The following is a 20,296-nucleotide window of genomic DNA, read 5'->3' as shown; positions in this document are numbered from 1 at the left end:
AATGGTAGTCATCACAGGCAACGGTAGGGAGGGCGGCAGGGGGTGGGGGGGGGGGGGGGGGGGGGATAGTGCTCACCAGTCTAAATAGTACGTACAGTGTAACAACCAAAGTAAAGGGGGCCGACGCCATGGAAGGTGACAAATTAAGAGGGGGGAGTACTATGGAGGGACTAACAAGCCTATTGATAAATCAGAAGCCAGATATTTAGGACAGACAATGGCAAATATGGGCGGAGTGGGCGGGGCTTCTATTCCCTACTTCTCTCCAATAAGTCTCGCAGAGCAGCACATGTGCGCTGGCTTTAGGCGCGACCTAAAGAGGGGCGGGGCATATGATCTGACTGGCTGTGACATTTTGTAAGTGCATGCACCAGGCAGGCATGGGCCTACAAAATTAAACAAGCACTTTCCCTTTCTTTGTGTCTGCTGATCAGATTTGTAGTAAAAAAAAAAGAAAAAAGCACGTGGGGAGAAGCAACAGAGGGAACATGGTGCCGAGAGGAACTGCTAGGGCAGAAGAAGCAACAGGAGGATGGAGGGATTGACTTGGGTAAAAGAAACACTGGGGGTGTGAGAGGGATGGAACACAGAGGGTGCATGCAAGGAAAGCAAATGGAGAGAGGAATGCAAGTGGAGCAAAAGTATGAGGAAGAGCGGGAGAAGCATAGGTGAAAAGCAAATGCCGGCAGTGAGGTACTCAAGGGGACCAGCAAGGCCCTCAAGAACAGTTACCTTCACAGGATAAGCAAAACTTCAGAAGTCCCAAGCACTTAATCCACATTGCAATGGATTCCTATGGAATGGTCCTGATGCAAGTGGTGAAGGATACTCTAAGGATGCTGTGGATGCGATGGAGTCGACGGAAGTCTTCCTGCAGGGATTCCTCGGTCCACAGAGAAGGCGAGCTAGTTGTGGTTGCAGGGTAGACGTCCCAAGAACTCCTCTCCAGTCCATCCGACATCCAGTCCCCAATCTACTACCAGTCCCCAGTTGTCATGGTCACAAGCCAATCCGTCATGGGGCGATAACTTCCCCCTGGAATGTCTCTGCAACTCTGAGCTCCCACGCTCTGCAAAATCGGGTGGAACTCTATGCGTCGGGTCTTGGTCCTCTGTGCTACACAGTGTGGTGGTTGCAGCTTGAAGACTTTGGGCTACCAACTTGCCCCAGCAGGCTTCTTGAGCTGTTGTGCCCCTAAATGTAAATGTAAATGTAGTAGTACTTGTATAGCGCACAAATCGACCCATGAGGGTATCTCAGCGCTTGTACGCATACCGCTGTGGAACCCTTCCTGGCTTTTCCCTGTGAAGTGCCCACTCCAGGGCACCCCCAAGGTGAAGCCAGGCATCCTAGCGTTGTTGGGGCCGTTGTAGAGATTAAGCAAGCTATTGCCCAGAGTTGCAGAGTGGGACTCCATGATTGGAATAGGCACCGAGGCGAGAATGATCAGGTCCAAGGAAATTGAGCCCAAGACCCGCCGAGGTGGGAATTGAACCCTGGTCCCAGGCTAGACCTCTGCATCAGGGTCTGCCGCTCTAACCATTGAGCCACACTTCTCCTGTGCTGCTAACAGGAGGCCAGTCAGCTGGCCGTTGAAATTCTCTTGGCTTGACTGGGCTCTGGAGACAGCTACTCGTTGAAAAAGACATTGCAGGCACAGACCCTCTCTTCGCTAGCAAGAAGGCGCAGTGTTCAACAGATAAACCTCTACGCTGGCCCATCGGTGCGTCAGGGCAGTCCTCCTTCAGTCCTCTCAAATCGCTCGAAATCTGAGGTCTAGGTGCCAGGGATGCCCCTTTATGCTCGGGAAGTGCCCTCAGGGAAGGATGCAGTTGGTAGCCAATGGGCTACGAGGGTTTCCTCCCACCTGCTGACTCAACCATTGAGAATTATAAGCAAGTTAGCCATGTCCAATTGGGTATAGCCAATTTGACATACACGTTAGGATACTGGCACGGAGCAGGCCTCAGTGCACTACCAGAGTAGAAAAAAACCAGCATCAGATGAAAAATGTGGAGGTGACCGTACAAAAAAGCCATTGCCTTACAGACATGCACAAGAGCAATACAAGCGAACGCAGTGGAGGGGGAGAAGTACACAAGTAAGACCACTGGAAAACACATGCACTCTCATAAGGAGCTTAAACCCAAAAAACCAAGTTGCATCTAAAAAGGGAGTAGTGGAAGGACACAAGTACTGCCTTCACGTTCCAGGGGAGGGACAAACAAAAGAGGAAGAAAAGCACACACAAGCCATTGATTGAGAAACAATGAAGCCATCCAATGATAAGCGATGGACTGGCTCAAGCCTCTCTGTAAGCTAACAATTTTGCAACCGATAGAGCCTGTGCGGTCTATTAGGGAAGACCGAAAAAGGATAGTCAGAACATGAGGCATGAGCCGGCACTATGGCGGCTCGCCAAGAGCGGGCACTATGGCGGCGGGGCATGCGCGGGCCCAACAACGGGGCATGCGCGGGCCCAACAACGGGGCATGAGCGGGCACAATAACGGGGCATGAGCGGGCACAATAACAGGGCATGGTCAAGCACAGACTCCCGCTTGTGCTTCATTGGCAGATGTTGGTGAAGAGATGAGGACTGGGCATAGACATAGCCAGTTCCCATTACACACAGCTGACTTAAAGACTTACACTACAATAAACAACTTCTTACCTAGGATGTATGATCTCTACAATGAGCAAAGATGGGAATGTAATTACTCAGTCTAACCACATTCATTTACGACACTGCTTCGGAAAATGATAATGGGAATTTGACCGGATTCATCATATACAGCCAGCTGAACCTCATTAATTAAAGGAAACGAATATGCTACTTACCAGTATGCATCTGTTCTTGGCATGTAGGGCTGCTGGCATTCATATCTATAACATAGATCGCCGCCTAGTGTTGGGTCCGGATGATTGCACATTGTTGTCCTCGAAGAGTCTTCGAAGTATCACGAGATAGGTGGCTCTTCCCCTGGACTACAGTGCGCATGGGCATCGACTCCATCCCCAGATTGTTTTAGCCATTGTGGCGAAGATGGAGTGTAACAGTGTGAGCGATGACCATGCTAAGAGTAAGTGTAAGTGCTGCAGCCGCTACAGGCGCCGGGGAGGAGGGCGGGCGATATGAATGTCAGCAGCCCTACATGCCAAGAACAGATGCATACTGGTAAGTAGCATATTCGGTTCGAGGCATGTGGGCTGCTGAATTCATATCTATAGCATAGAATATATAGCAGTCCCTCTATTAGCGGCGGCCGCCTGTGCCAGCTGCAGCAGTTTGAAAAAGTGTTTTTAGAACAGCCTGCCCTACAGCTGCCTGCTGCTTGGAGTGCACATCTACACAGTAGTGTTTTGTAAATGTGTGTGGGGTAGACCATGTGGCTGCTCTACAAATGTCCTCTAAAGGGATATTTCCAAGAAAGCCATGGAGGCCCCCAACTTGCGGGTGGAGTGGGCTCTTGGGGGGGATCGTCAAAGTGCGCTTAGCTTTTTGGTAGCAAATTTGAATACACTTAACGATCCACCTGGCTATACCTGCTTTGGAAATGGGGTTGCCTTTGTGTTGTGCGGAAAAGGCAACAAAGAGTTGTTTTGTCTTCCTAAAATCTTTGGTCCTATCAATGTAATACATCAAAGCTCTTTTGACGTCAAGAGTGTGGAGCATTCTTTCTCTCACTGTCTCAGGATTTTGGAAGAACACAGGTAGTACAATAGTCTGATTGATATGGAACTGTGAAACCACCTTTGAAAGAAATTTAGGGTTAGTGCGCAGCACCACCCGGTTGGAGTGAATTTGTATGAATGGCTCTTGTACAGTGAGCGCCTGGAGCTCACTAACACGTCTCAGTGACGTAATGGCTATCAGGAAAGCCACTTTCCATGTTAAGAACTGAATCTCGCATGAATGTAGAGGCTCAAAAGGTGGACCCATCTATCGGGTGAGGACCACATTAAGATTCCATTCAGGAGCAGGTGGGGTCCTGGGAGGAATGACTCATTTGAGACCCTCTAGAAAGGCTTTAATGGCAGGCACTCTGAAAAGGGAGAGATGCTGCCTGTTTTGGAGATAAGCCGCTATGGCGGATAAATGAATTTGATTGGAAGCATACGCTAGATTGCATTTGTAAAGATGTAACAGATAACAAATGATGTTGTGCGTGGACGCATCAAGCGGGTCTATGTCGTGGTCTACGCAATAAAGGACAAACCGCTTCCATTTTGCCGCATAGCATGCTCTCGTGGTGGGCTTTCTTGCCTCCCGTATGATATCCATGCAGTCTGGAGGCAAGTTGAGGTAGCCAAACTCTAAGACCTCAGGAGCCAGATCACCAGGTTGAGCTGTTGCGGATCTGGGTGCTGAATGTCGCCATGGCTCTGCGTCAAAAGTCTGGGTGTGAGGTGCAGCCTTTGATGCGGTACCGCGGAAAGTTCTAGAAACGTGGTGTACCATGGTTGGCGTGCCCACGTTGGAGCAACCAGGATGAGCGTCATCGAGTTTTGCTTCAGCTTGCGTGCCACCAGCGGTATTAGAGGTGCTGGGGGGAAAGCGTACGCAAATATGCCTGACCAGTTCGTCCATATCGCATTGCCCTGCGACTGTGGGTGTGGGAACCTGGCGGCAAAGCTTTGGCATTTGGCGTTGTCCCTCGTGGCGAACAGGTCTATCTCTGGATGACCCCACTGCTGTAAGTACGGGTGGAGTACTGATGGATGTAGCTCCCACTCGTGCATTTGGTGGCTGTACCTGCTGAGCAGATCCGCCATCTGATTGTCCTTGCCTGGGAGGTGTTCCGCGATGAGGAATATGTTCCTTTGAATGGCCCACTTCCACATGCTCTGAGCCAGTTGAGACAACTGTGGCGAGTGTGTACCTCCCTGCTTCTGAATGTAGTACATTGCCGTCATGTTGTCCGTCCGGATCAACACGACCTTGTTGCAAAGATGTACTTTGAATGCCTTCATTGCCATGAAGATTGCCATCAGCTCTAGGAGGTTGATGTGCATCTTCTTTTGCTGCGTCGTCCATAGTCCCTGCACCGTGTAGTGGAGTACAGGAGCTCCCCATCCCTGGAGAGATGCGTCCGTTGTTAGGATGATTTGTGGCACAGGCTCCTGGAACGGTCGTCCCTTGCAAAGGTTGTGTGGATTCCACCAATGCAGAGAGTTGTATGCACGACCGGTTACCAACACTAGGTCTTTCAACTGTCCGTGAGCCTGAGTCCACTGATGTGCCAAGCACTCCTGAAGCGGACGCATATGTAGTCTCGCATGCGGGACTATGAAGATGCAGGAGGCCATCATGCCTATCAACTGCATGAACACTCGTGCCGGAAGCGAGTGTTGTGGTCTGAATTTCTGTATCAGCAATTGAATGCTGTTGACTCACCGTATTTGGCTGTGCTGTGGCTGCCAGAGTGTTTATTGTCGCGCCCAGATACTCCCGTATATGGGCGGGCTGAAGGTGTGATTTTGGGTAATTGAGGGAGAATCCCAGATCGTGAAGGTGAATGGTGTGGGACATGTTGGCGGCGCACTGCTGGGCCGACTTTGCTTGGACAAGCCAGTCGTCCAGATAAGGGTAGACGTGAACGTTTTGTCTCCTGAGGTGCGCAGCCACTGTCGCCAGGCACTTTGTGAACACCATGGGCACTGTAGTCACTCCGAAAGGGAGGACTTTGAATTGGTAATGCTGATTCTGAATAGTGAATCTGAGGTATTTTCTGTGTGACGGATGTAGCGGAATGTGAAAATATGCATCCTTTAAATCTAACGTGGCGAGGAAATCTCCCTGATTGAGCAACGGAAGAACCTGCTGCAGTGTTAGCATGTGAAAGTGTTCTGAAAGAATGTACTGGTTTAGGGGTCTGAGGTCCATTATGGGTCTGAGGGACGAGTCCTTTTTCGGGATTAAGAAGTACAGGGAGTACACTCCTGTGCCTCTTTGTTACACCGGCACGAGCTCGATTGCCCCTTTTTGCAGCATGACGAGTACCTCCTGCTGTAATAAGTGCAAATGCTCTGTGGACATAGGACGGTGCCTTGGGGGTATATTGGGTGGAGTAGATGTTAACTCCAGACAATAACCGTACTGGATAAGCTTTCTGACCCACCTGTCTGTGGTGATGGATTTCCAGACTGGCAGGAACTGCTGGAGTCTCCCCCCGACTGGTGTTGTATGGTCGGGGGGAAGTGACAAGGCGTCACTGTTTGTTGGCGGCGGAGGATCGGGAGCTGTTGGTTCCACAACCTCTGCCATTTGCGCTGTTTCCACGATAGCCACCTCTACTCTGTTTGTGGTACGTGGTTTGCGTGCCACTTTTATTGTACTGTGTTTGCTGGGACAGCTGGCCTCTGGAAACACCTCTATTGCCTGAGCGACGAAAAGAACTACCCCTGAACTGCTGGGACTGGAGAGCCCCCATAGACTTAGCAGTCTGTGTCCTTTTTTATTTTTTCTAGGGTGGTGTCCACCTCAGGCCCAAATAAGTGATCAGGGTTTACAGGCTGGTTTAGGATGGTGGTCTGTATCTCCGGCTTGAACCCGGAGATCCTGAGCCAGGCCTGTCACCGTAGCATTACACTGGTGTTAATGGCCCTGGCCGCGGTGTCCGCTGCGTCCAGTGCACACTTAATAGAAGCATTTGAGATGAGTTTCCCTTCTTGAATGAGCATCTCTGCTGCCTCCTTATATTCATCTGGCAAGTGTTGTAACAGGGTCTCAAGTGTATCATAATGTGCCCTGTCATATCTGGCCAAGAGTGCCTGAGTGTTTGAAATGCGCCAGATATTGGCCGCTTGAGCCGCCACCCTCTTCCCTGATGCTTCTAGCACCTTAGATTCCTTGTCAGGGGGAGGAGCATCACCAGTAGTTTGTGAGTTTGCCCTCTTCCGGGCATTAGAAACAACTAGAGAGTCCAATGGCAACTGGCCCTTGATGTAGGTAGGGTCGCCAGGCGCCGGCTTGTACTTTTTTTCAATTCTTGGGTTTATAACCCTGGCATGTGTGGGTTCTTTAAAAATGTCTGCAGCATGCTTCAAGACCCCCTTCAACATAGGTAGAGTCTTTACGGTCATTTCAGAGGTGGAAAATGTGTCAAACAGAAAGTCCACTTTAATAGGGTCAGCATGGAGCTGGACGTCATGATTTTTGGCTGCCCTCTCAAGCGCATTAAATGCCGCTGGGTCCTCAGTGGGTGAAGTTTTGACATTATACACTTGAGTGTCTGGGGCAGTTTGTGGATCCCCTTGGTCCGCAGCATCTGCCCATGTGTCATGTTGATCTTCAGGATCAGTGTCAACAGGGTAGTTGTACTCATCATAGTCACCTTTCCCAGCCTTCACATCTGAGTAAGTGGGCGAGATTGGAGCAGTGTCCTGACCACGTGGAGTTATTAGTTCAACAAGAACTGGTGAATCCGTGGAATCCTTCTTCAAAGGAATTGTGTAAGACTCCATAGGCTGTGCTGGTGTGATCTTTCGTTTATAAATGGAAAGTTTACCGGTGTTGGCGTCGATGAACTGTTCCGACTGCTCTTCCAGCAGGGGTCGTCGATGCGTTGTGCTCACAACTGCAGGGGTAGGCTTCGGCCCCGTGGACACCTTAATGGACGCCTCGACAACCTTCTTCGGCGCGAACGCTTTCGGCGGCAGCGTAAACTGGATAGGCGCCGTCGACTTCTGCTGTTTTGCGGCAGGCTTCGGCATGGAAGTATCCTTCGGATCGACCGCGGAAGCTTTGTCCTTAATGCGTTTCAATGAGTCCGACACCTGCTTCGTGAAGGAGGCGGACGGCTGCGTCGACTCGACAGGTGCCTTTGAGCCACCACCATGTGCGGACTCGAGGGGCGTAGCACTTTTGGCCTTGTCCGTCAGACGCGCAGGATCGACAACTTTTGTAGCTCAGAGTCCTTTGTCTGTGTCGACGGCCCTCGGCGCCGAAGTCTTCGGGTCGACGACCTTGACAAGTGCTTTCGTTGTCCCAGACTTCGGCTCGGCGCCCTTGAGCGACTTCACCGGTTCGACAACCTTCTTTGCCTTTGTCTGCACCGACATGTCTGAAGACGTGGAGCCGACCAAGGCGACAGGCGCTTTCGGTTTCGACGGCGCCTCTAGCACTTTCGGTTTCGTAGACACCGAAGCTTTCTCTTTTGGTATTGATTTCACCATTTGTGGCTCTTTAGAAGTGTCCGTAGCCAGGCCCAGAGGCGAGACTGTGGAACTCGGTGCAAGATCTTGGGTAAGGCCATGTGGCGATCCCTCAACCTGAGCCGTAGATATTGTCTGAACGGGGCATAGCTCCTCGCTTGAGCTATCATCCGTGGCCCAATAGGCCCCATCGTCGTCTTCTACCTCGTCGACTATGTCTTCTACATCGAGCATCTCTACGTCTGCGTCGTAGTTGGAGTCGATCTCTGCCGCTGGATTGGAAATCGGCTCTCGATCTTTCTGCTCATCTGCCTCTTCTCCCTCTGTATCGAACATTTTCACCCGGTCAGGTGCCGTCTGCTGGGCCTCCTGGCGCGCCGAAGTCGAATCGTTTTCTTGGAGCGGAAACGAGAACAAGCCATACAGTTGGCTTCATCGTGATCCGGCGACAGGCCCTTGTTGCACACCAGGTGGACGTCGATGTGGGGATATTTCGAGTTGCACACGGGGCACCTTTTGAACGGGCTCCGTTCCATGATGTTTCGTCGAATAAGGCTTGTTGCGTCGACTGGGCCTCGAGCACCGAAGAGTCACGTGACTCCTCTGGATGTCCGACTCGGGAACCGAGCTGGAACAGAACTGGGCACCGATCGCAAGACAATACCGACGACAGGAAGGCCTTTGGGCCGAAAAGAAAGTTTCTATTGATTCCGAACTTGAGTGATCAAATATGCATCCGAACCCAATGGCGGAAAAAAACATCTGGGGATGGAGTCGATGCCCATGCGCACTGTAGTCCAGGGGAGGAGCCACTTATCTCGTGATACTTCGAAGACTCTTCCAGGACAACAATGTGCAATCATCCGGACTCAACACTAGGCGGCGATCTATGCTATAGATATGAATTCAGCAGCCCACATGCCTCGAACATTTCACATTACAGTCAGTTAACACAACTAGATGTGGATGCAGTCACGAGTCTGGGCACATTACAGACCAATTACAAGAAGAAAAACAAAGAATAGTCTAATGGTGGCGCTCTTACCCGTGATGTGGTACCGCTCCACACAGGCCCCAATAAGCTTCTCACAGATTCGAAACTTCTCCTGTATAAGGACTTCTTTAAGGGCGCTCTCTCGAAGCCCACGATTGTTCAGAGACTCGATCAGCTCATCTAGCTGACTAGAAGAGCCGTAATAGAGCCAGCGATTTGGCCTGTTTACTGGCTGTGGAGTGTCAACAGCAATAGGGGAAGAGGAAGTACTTTCAACAGAGTCCTGGGTATCTTCAATAGTGATCGGTTCTTCAGATTGCTCAGTTTTTTGGGCTATGGAACTTGGTCTATGCATTAGCATATCCTCTGTCAAGCCAGTGTAGTCCTCTTCCACAAAGAGTCCTGGGACTGCAGCAAAGATCCAGTAGCGTCGATAAAGGCGGTCCCGGCCTAAAGGGAAGACATTGGTACATGTAGTGGCACTCTGGATCTTCTCCAGCAGATCCTCCTCCTTGCACTGCAGCTCCTGCCTCCATGAGCCTTCTTCATCCGCACTCAGAGGCTCCGCTGCTTCGCCTTCCAGGTCTTGGCCCCTGGCCTTCGAGCCATTCTGACTTTTATTTCCTGAAACAAGTAAAAAAATATTAAAACAATGTAAAGGTAGTTTTAGTCCACTTAACGCAAAAGTAACAAACGTCCACTGTTCAACGTAAATCAGGGAAAAACACTGTTCTTCAGGAGAAGATCTTAGGAACTGTGGCCTCAAAAACATAGCAAAACAATGCCCCTCTGGTGAGGCCATTGTGCAAGATTACAGTTTAAGTGAGAAACTGAATTTTTTGTATTATTAGATTGGTTCACATTAACAAGTCAGAACAGAAATGAGCTGACATTCCAGTGGCGAATATTTTTTTTTGGGGGGGGGCCCGACTGGGAACCGGGTCGGCGCACAATTACATGTACACAAGGTAGATCTCAATGCCTTAAAATATAAGTGGCGTAGTGCAGATTGCAGTCAGGTGAGTAGCCTGCCACTGTTGAGGAGGTGGGTGGGGAGCACAAAATTAAACACCAAAGACCTATTTCCAAGTTGTGACTTCCATAGAGGGGGCTGTCTGTGCAACAGGTTCAGTGTTGCCATGTTGTTTTAGGTATCCAGTGAGTGGGGCTCCGAATATGTTTGGGTTAGGGCGTGACTGGCTTTAGAGAAGCTGTGAGGAAAAGGGGTGTATTATATGGTGTGGTTGTTTGACCTCACCATGTAATGCACTTACCAACCCCTTCAGATCCAGTAGATCTTCTCTGTCAAACCTTCAGCTCAATTTTGGGTAACTGTGGCTGAGGAGCAAGGCTTGCACAATGGAACAAGTGCAAAGCATTCAAATAGCACCAAAACAATTGAAGAAACACACAAAAAATCCAACACTAATTTATAAAAATAGGCTGTATTTTCAAAGAGCGCTGCCGAGAGAGCGGTGGGTCGACCACTGGTCAGGGTGGATCGCGTGGATCTGTGGTGGCTGTCCGTCTGCCCCCCCCCCCCTCCCGCTGGGCGGTGTACAGCGAAGAAGGAGCTGGTAGGACTGTGTGGCGGCGGATCGGACGGGGGCCTCGGGGCGTGTGGGAGAGCTGGGTCGGCTAGTGGACCCTGGAAGGATCGCGCTGTGCAGCGCCAGAAGGAAGGACTACTCAGCCCCCCCCCCCTCGAAAGGCTGGAAATAAAAAGTCAATCACCAAGCACGAGAGCTTCATCGCGCTTCACAACCAATATCCTGGAATAATTGATCTGCCTCAGTTACATCTGGACATAGGGAGTCTGATTTGGACAGCCTCAGTGGAGCCTCCTGACTAGCCTGAAGGTATTTACAAGCACTACATTTAAGCTCTATTTTGAACACACCGGCGCTACACGCTCTGCCCTAAGGATACAAAGCTGTCTGCTTTCAACTTATTCATGCGGCATGGCGACCCCCTAGCTTGTATCACTTTCCTTTACCTAAAATGGCGGGGACAAGACAACGAAGCCATACCGTGAAGCTGCATACCAGCGGGGCCACAGGTCACCCTAACAGAGATAAGGCTTCCTCCTCGCCTCCTGAACAGTTCGAAACCTAATCTCTCCCCCTTCCCTCCTAACAACAAAGAGGACGGACTAACTCGACCTGCCCCGGAAAGGGAAGCTAGCTCCCTAAGGCACATCAACAATAGAGATAGGACTTCTTTTGGCTCCCTATATGCCACCGTGGTGGCCATCTTTGAATAGTTCACCACCGGAGCGGCCATCTTAGACTAGTCGTCCTTATCTATTGCCCACATTCTACCATACTGCCCCGCAACCACAAAAGCTCCCCAACTCTTCTACCCACGCCTCTTCCGCCATGGAACGCTTGGGCGAGCACACCTACAAAATCATATACCCACCTGACCTCACCAAAAAAAACGCCATACCTTACAAACATAATTTTCTAAAGGCACATCCCGAATTACCGTGTGTGGACACCTACTTCTCGTTGATCAACGGAGACACAAACAACGATATCATCTTTTACACTACACGGAGAGCACAATGGAGGAAAGCGTTCCTCTCCACACTCACTATTCACACCACCAAGAAATCCGCTCATGACCTAACTCTCTCTATCTCTCCATCCCTAGTCTTCCCAGGCAGAGCCACAATCACCATCTACAACAACGGGACCATTCTACTCCAAGCCAATGATAGAAACCTTGACCGACTAGACAACCTATTCCCTACCTTCCTAGAGCACATCGCCAGACGGCGGACCTCCACTCTGCACACATCAAGCTACACAACTCCCCCCAACACCAATATTCAAAATAACCTGCCTTGCCCACTGCAACCTCAGAATGACACGCACCCCTCCCATCCCCCCGGTGCTATAATTAGGATCACACCGGATGTTACCCCCCCTCTCCCTTCACCCACAGACGTAGTTCACCTCCCCCGGCACATCCAACTTACCCCCACCCACCCATCCCCCCATCCCACACCTCACACGAATCTCGCTGAATCCAACATCACCCGGAGTATATCTCCCCCCCCCCGTGGCAGATCCTACTCCCTCTCTACCCCCCCCCCATTCTCACCCCTCACTCCCTCACACGCCCAACTAGCACCCCAGAACGGGCTTCCTCCCTCACAATAACACCCCCCCACCTCTCCCCACCATTACTCAGCCCCCGCTTTCTCCTTACCACCCCTATTATCTTCGACCTTCACTCATCCCTCAACACACCGGCACCACCCCCCACCGACGCCACCACCACCACTTCTTCCCACCCTCCCCCTACTTCACCCACACCGCTCACCTACAATACGTCGCACCCACCGAATACCACCCCCCCCTTTTTAACAGCAGAGCCCCCCACTAAGGCTAGCATACCCCACCTCCCCGCCCCAAATTCGCCCACTAACTCCCCTCTCAACGCCTCGCCCATGGCCCACATAACGAGCATTAACACCAAGACACCTCTCGACCTCATTCTATCCACCCTCCTACAACTCAAAGACGAGCTCCGCACCATCAAAGAGTTTCTACACACACCTTCCAGACAACATAGACCCACAACGACCACCACCGTATCCAACAAACGACGCACTCTCCCCACAGTCCCTCGCACTCAACGCCCTCTACACTGGCCCTCCATCCCCATCCGCAACAACACCCTCCGTCCCCGGCGTGCCCTTAACTCCCTGTCGGACCACGACTTACGCACCCTCCTCCGCTCTTTTGGCCCAGGACCGCTAAAAGACATAACCCCCACTCACCTCCCCATACCTACTATTCTCTCAAATCCCCTTAGGCACCCAACGCTAAACATCAGAAGCTCTGTCCCAAACAACCTCAGAAGAGTCCCCCTATCGCTAGAACACACGACCTCCCCTCTCACCCCCAGACTCAAATGCATCCTTCTCAACTGCAGATCGGCCCAGAGACACTCCTCCGACATTGCAGAGCTCGTCACATCAATGGATCTTGACCTAGCCATACTGACGGAAACCTGGCTAACTGAAGCCTCCACGCCCATCATGGATATACTAGTTCCCCCCAATTACCACATCATCAGACTCGACAGGACCGGCAAGACGGGCGGGGGAATAGCATGCATTTTCAGGAGCAATCTATCCGTCACCAAAGTCACCTCCCCCTCCCTCACCTCCTGTGAACTCTTCTGCCTCGACATCTCCAGTGATGGCAAACCAGTATGTGCTCTACACCTCATCTATCACCCGCCGGGGGATAACCTCATCTTCTCTCAACAACTCATGGACACGATTACTTCCAACGCCGGTCGGCAGATCACTCAAATCTACCTGGGTGACTTTAATCTCCATTGGAACGATCAGAAAGACACAGTGGTGAATAGTCTTAAATATTTCCTTAATGCGCTTGACCTCACCCAAATATGCAACAGCCCAACACATGATAAAGGTGCGATACTCGACCTTATCATCGCCAAAGAGAACTCTACCCAACTGGGGTCAATACAACCCTGTGACTGGTCAGATCACCACATCATCACCTTCTTTATCAATGAAAAAATCAAACCCTCCCCGGCTCAACCCACCAAATGCAAGATCTGGAAAAGGGACATGAAGAATCTCAACCCTAACTCCCTACCGCCCCACACTTACAGGCTCCTCCTTCCACCTGCTGGCGTCTCTGATGTTCAAACTCTGACAGACCTCTACCTCGACTCCATGACCTCTATAATCAACGAAGCAGCCCCACTGCAACTAAAGAGAGTCTCCACCAAGAATTCGAACCCCTGGTATGACGGGAGACTCAACGAAGACAGGCGAGCTATGCGATCGGCAGAGCGCATTTGGAGATCGGATCCCTCATCACTTCATCGCAAAAAGCTTAAGAACAAGAGAAATGCCTATTTTAGGAAAATTAAGCGTGCGAAATCCGACTTCTTTCGCCTCCAGCTTGACCAAGCGAAAAACCGACCAAGAAAATTGTTCGAACTAGTCAAAAGTCAAACAAAGCCGCAACCCTTACAACAAAACAACCCAACAAGCGATATCCCACACAGTGAAGACTTTTCCACCTTCTTCAAGCAAAAGACCGACAACATAAGGAATGATCTCCTCAAGGATGTAAGCCAACACCCTGTGCACATCAGAATGTCTAACGCCCAGCCAAAAAACAACGCATCGTGGGCCTCCTTTGACATCTACTCAGAAGATGCAATATTCAAACTGCTCGGTACCCTGAAACCTTCTAATCACCTCACAGACCCCCTGCCTGCTAACGCGGTAAAAGACTTCACCACCATGCTCCTCCCACTCTGGACTAAAATCATTAACAGCTCCCTTCAACAAGGTCTCATCCCGGACTCACTCAAGGTGGGGCAAGTCACGCCCATACTCAAGAAACCCACAGCTGACCCGTCCGACCTAAACAACTACCGTCCCATCACAAACATCCCCACCTTGGCCAAACTGCTGGAAAAATGTGTACAGCTTCAACTAACAGAACACATTGACAAGTTTGATCTCCTCAACACCCACCAATCAGGCTTCCGTGCGAAACACAGCACGGAAACTGCCATGACTCACATAATTGACGACGCCCACCAAATCCTCGATCGCAATGATTCATGCCTCCTCATCCTCCTTGACCTTTCCTCAGCTTTTGACACGGTCAAACATGAGAACCTCCTTGAGCTGCTAAACACTAGAATGGGTTTATCCGGGACTGTTCTCAAATGGTTCACGTCCTTCCTACATAACCGGACTCAGAAGTTCAAGATTAACAATGTGTTATCCTCGCCTGTGCCAGTCGACCTAGGCGTTCCACAAGGATCCTCCCTTTCACCCACACTGTTCAACCTCATCATGGAACCGCTTGCCTCCTTGCTCCAAGCATCCAATGTACACTTCCATATGTATGCCGATGACACTCAACTCTACCTAAAGGTACAATCCCCGGATGATATCAAACTCCTGAATTACACTCTCACAAAGACCCAATCGTGGTTGGCCGACAACCACCTCAAACTAAATGCTCTGAAAACTGAGTTCCTTCTGATAGCACCCCCTGCGAAATCTACCACCATCCAACTTTGGCTCAACAACTTAACTGCACTCAATGTCCGGCCCACCATCGTGGACTCCGCGAAATCCTTAGGTGTCACACTGGACGCAAAGCTCAACATGCAACAGCACATTAGCAGAGCGACAAAAGGAGCTAATTTCCAAATCAACACATTGAGAAAGTTGAAACCCTTCCTCCCAGCCAAAGACTTCCAAAATGCAGTTCAAGCCCTAGTCATCCCCCGCATTGACTATGGAATTGTGACCCTCAGTGGTCTCCCTTTAGCAACAACTGCACCCCTAAGAGCTTCCTTGAACGCTGCCGCGAGACTCATCACGGGCTCAAGAAAACACTCTCATATAACCCCTGACTTGAAATCTCTGAAATGGCTGCCCTTTGAAGCCAGAATACATCTGAAAATCGCTGTAATGACACACGCGGCTGTACACCACAACGCACCTAACTACCTCACTCAAAAGCTAACTATATCAGGAGGGTCGAGATCCAATAGAAGTTCAAAAAACTTACTCTTGAAACCTCGCAGATTCCGGAAGGAAAGAACATACAAACGCTCCTTCTCAGGAATGGCGCCGAGGATCTGGAACGCACTCCCTCCCGAAACCAGGCTTATCTCCTCCACGGCCTTCTTTAAGAAAGAGGTGAAAGCCATCCTCATGGCCAAGTTCACCTGAACTTTAATGTCTGTTCCTCATTGACTTTCGTGCCGCTTGGGTATTACTGGTTTCATGATTGTCTAATGTCAAATAATGTCATATTTTGCATGACCTAGATCTGTTTATTCCTCTTGTATGCCACAATTACTTGATGGTCATTCGATCCTTCTATGCTACTCACTAAATATCTATTATTAGACTATTCATGTTAGCCTATTGTATATCGAGGCCCCTTCCCCTACAACTTTTAGATACTTATAGTACAAGTTCTCCTGATTTTATCGTAATTGTATGTAAGACTCAGTCTCGTCTTTTATTTTTCGCTTATCTGATTGTTTACTGACTTTCTATTTGAACATGACTGCTATCCGATCATGTTACTGAAGTTTATATTGCACCCAATATTATGTCGCATCACCCTCATGCTATCGTCACCCCCTGTTTCTGTGAAGCGCTCTGATATCTGTAAAGATCTTGTTCGCGCTATATAAAACTCTGAATAAATAAATAAATAAAGAGGATGCATCGGACGGTTTCGATGATATGATTTGCTTTACCTTGTAAATTCTAGAAGTATTTCACTCAACAGCAAAAAGAAAATGCAACTAGACAAATTTGACAAAATGTTGGGATAGTTGTACTGCGGTCACTTAGAATGTCTTTAGGCAGCCAGCTCCAGCTCCAGCAGAGAACAGAGTGGGGTGGGGTGTGGTGGTGTGGGGTGGGGTGGGGTGGGGTGTGGTGGTGTGGGGTGGGCAGCAAGGTCCTCAAGATTGATTACCTCCACAGATGAGGCAGTCTCCAGGCAGTTCCAGGCACTTTATCCCCTGTGCAATGAATTCCCATGGAAGTGGTCCTGATGCAAAGGATGCTGAAGATCCTAAAGGATGCTGGGGATGTGGCGCAGTCGACAGAGCATTCCTGCATCTACTCCTCAGTCCACAAAGGAGGTGAGGTGGTCCTAGTCACAGGGTCAACATCTCTTGAAGTCTTCTCGGTGCTAGTAGAAGTCTGGATGCCACTGAGCTAACAGTTGCCCGGTATTGCAGCCACAGCCAAATATTTCTTTGGGCGAATGCTTAGCATCAGGGTGACCCAAGTTCCACCCCAATGACTCTCCCAGACTTGGAGTACTCTGGTGCAACTTTGAGAGTCGGTTCTGGGTCGCTGGTGCCGCAACACAGCAGTTGTCAATTGTCTGAAGACTCTGGGTGACTAACTTACCCAGCAGGTTTCTGAGCCGCTGTTGCCCTGTGCTGTGAAGAGGACGTCAGTGAACTGACCCTTTGAGCCGGTTTGCTTTGGCTGGGCTCTGGAGAGGATTTATCAAAGAGCACGACTCAGCAAGCATAGTCCCTCTTTGCTATCCACCAGGATAAGTCCAAGCTTCTTTGCTAGCCACCTGGTTCGGCTGATGCAGCCTCTCGTTACTGGCTCCCCAATGCAGCAGGGTAGTGCTTCAGTCCTTAAAGTCAATATCAGAATTCTGGGGGCCAGGTGTGTTCCATTTATGCTCAAGAAAATGCCCTCTGGGTAAGAGAGGGTTTGTAGCCAATGGGTCTACCAGGTTCCCTCCTTCCTTCCTGATGACCACTTTGTGGTGAGTGTAGCATTTCGCTATTACAAGATTCACCACTCTCCTCACGCACTATATGGCAGAACCCCTCTCCCAAAGTCTAGTGCTCTCTAGTCCAGCCCAGAGGTGTGGCTATGAAGCAGGCTACATGTCACAGAAACTACTGTTATTAAACATGGAGGGAAAGTAAGCACCAATTGCGTGACATGCCACGTGTGGGACCACATGGAGTGAAATATATCCTTTCAGCAGGAAATGGAATGGTTCAAAGCTCTGTTTTTAATATAAAATCAGGGCCTTCGGTGGTCATATCACTGAAAATACAAGATTTGAAACAAAATATTGTTTAAGGGTGCTTGTGCAAGACAATTTCTATGGACTGGAATCCAGAGAATGCTAAAGTGATTCTGATATTTTACTGACCTCTGCTGGTCGTTTTCTAATCAAGAAAGTTAAATGGAGGCAGTTAAACAGAAAAAAAAATCCCTTAGCAGAAGCAGACAAGTCCTAGGGCTGATCTCCAGAGCCCACAAAGTAGATATACATATAAGTATATACTAAAGTATATACAAGAGGCCTTGAATGCTCGACATAAAAAGGCATTTCCATACAAAGCGTAAAGATCGTTTGATCATGACATGTTATAAGATCTCGTAACTAATCTTTAGTCGGTGTATGCGCCTCACACCTAACTATAGGCACCCTACGTTTAGCCATCAACAAAGCTGTAGCCAAGTGTTCTTGAGAAGTAGAGGACACCATCTTGCCATATCTTGAAAGGGTGACCTCTGGCATCATCCTGACAGTCATGTCGGTCACGGAACAAAGATAAATTGCCACCAATAGTGCTGAATAGGAGGGGCATGTCCAAGATAGGTGTAGGAAATCTACCCTGTACATCATGGACAACTATGGGCTTTAGCTGCATCAATCGTATGCTGCCTAGCGTGATGTAAGCCCAGTGCAGAAATTTATGGCGAGGATTGTGCAAAATCAATTGAGTTTGTGCACAGTAATACGTCAGTTTAGAGTCCGCTAACTAGCCCAAGACCGCTTTACTAGGCCTGTTTAAATTGAATATAGTGCCCGCCACCACTGTAGAGTCTCGGTAGACCCATCGGGTGGCATCAGGGTATACTAGAATCAGAGTAAGTGGGGTCAGTCCTGAGGCTTCTGTGGAAGCCTGGGATAGTCTCCTGAGCTGTATGCGCTGTCTCATATGTATAAGTAGAAAGCAGCGACCTGTCCCAGAGCTGGGAAAATGGATTGTTAGACATAAAATTCACATCAACATAAGTGTCCACAGTCGACCGCACCTGTCAACAATGTACGTTGAACTCCGGTCTCAGCCATCAAAAGGAGGAGAGTTTAAGTGTGGAGGAGTAGGGTAAAGGGACCACCGCTCTTGCTGCCAACTCTTTCCAAGCCCAAGACGATGCAGCTATAGTAAGGATGCCCGTCGTGGGGCGGGTACTTCCATCAGCAGAAGAGATGTAAGGAGTGATTCTGGGTTCTGTTCCTTCTCAGGGTTTAGATATGGGAGTCGGCTGTTGGGGTGGTACCACCATCTAATAAAATGCCCCTGTGCCACCAGATAGTAGGTTTCCAAATTGGAGACCCCAAATCCCCCTTTCTCATATGGAAGCGCATGGATTTCTTCGTGAATTCAAGATTGCCAGGCTAGATTAACCAGAATAGAAGTGTTCAGAGGGATGGTAATGGGGCCTTTCTTTTGGTAAAGGATTGGGATAAAGAGAAATAAGTAAAAATAAACAACCTGGATAAAACGATCATTTTTATAAGCGCTACTCGCCCTGCCGATGATATCAGCCTAATCCAAGCGTTTGACTCATAACTGGCCGTAGTTCCTTCTAAACAAATCCTCCCCGTCTCTTTGTAAGTGTATCCCTAGATATTTCACAGAGTCTGCAGCCCAACAAAAGAGAACTCTAGCGCCAGCATGTATCAGAATCATCTGTTAAGAGCGCAGTCTTGTCCCAAGTGATCCAAATGTCAGAATGCTCCCCATATTGTATAGACTCCCAGATCAGGGCAGACAGATTGAATGTAGAACGGTGAACAAAGAGGAGTAAGTTGTCCGCATACATTGACAATATAAGGCCCGTTCGAAAGGTCAGGCCCTTCTCAAATGACAATCTCGCAGCCTCCTGGCCAGTGGGTCCCTAGCAAGTATAAATGACAATGGGCATTCTTGTTCTGTACGAAGGGACACTAGGAAGGGAACTGAAGTACACCCATTAAAAAGCACCATGGCCACTGGTGTAGAACAGCTGTATCAGGGCCAGGAATCCCAGAGGGATAGCAAACGCTTCACCAGTCAGCAGAAAGGTCCACTCCATTTTTGGTGGCCAAGAAAGCAGCTACTGCCTTGTGTCATAGGGAAGCAGATTTATGGCAGCAGACCTATGGGCAACAAAACCAGACTGTGCCCGAATGATCATTCCCTCCATGAGTAGAGACAGCAGAGTACCCATGGCCATAGCTAGTATCTTCTTAACAAGGTTTAATAATGACAAGAGGCTATCTGACTAGCACAGACTCATCTTTACCTGGTTTGGGGAGTAGTGATGACAGCCACCTGAAGCGTTGGTGGCAGTGTGCCCTCTGTCAATGCCTAACACCTGTAAGAGATTTGGGGTGGGGAGGGGGTCAATATCCAGCTAAGCTGTAAATCACAGCTGGGACTGTATCTAATGTAAGCCGAATCCAGAAACTGCATGTAGCTGTCAACCATTCCAGGGCTAGTTCATTTAAGTAACGCTGCTTGATTGAGGGTAACAGTACTGCTGGAGTGATTCAAAGTAAAGTAA

General features: G+C 49.5%; 1 protein-coding gene across 1 annotated transcript in view; it reads right to left on the bottom strand.

Moving 5' to 3' along the window:
* The window catches only part of BAZ1A (bromodomain adjacent to zinc finger domain 1A), a 296,099-nt gene that overhangs the window by 79,917 nt on the left and 195,886 nt on the right, over positions 1–20,296 (bottom strand). Inside the window, exon 17 of the mRNA XM_078659379.1 lies at positions 9,202–9,774. Within this exon, the coding sequence (XP_078515505.1) occupies positions 9,202–9,774 (573 nt within the window). The remainder of the gene's footprint in view (positions 1–9,201; positions 9,775–20,296) is intronic.

Source organism: Lissotriton helveticus, chromosome 9 (assembly GCF_964261635.1).
Source record: "Lissotriton helveticus chromosome 9, aLisHel1.1, whole genome shotgun sequence".
Taxonomy (NCBI): Eukaryota; Metazoa; Chordata; class Amphibia; order Caudata; family Salamandridae; genus Lissotriton; species Lissotriton helveticus.
Note: the sequence above shows the minus strand (reverse complement) of the source record. Positions and strands in the feature narration are given on the sequence as shown.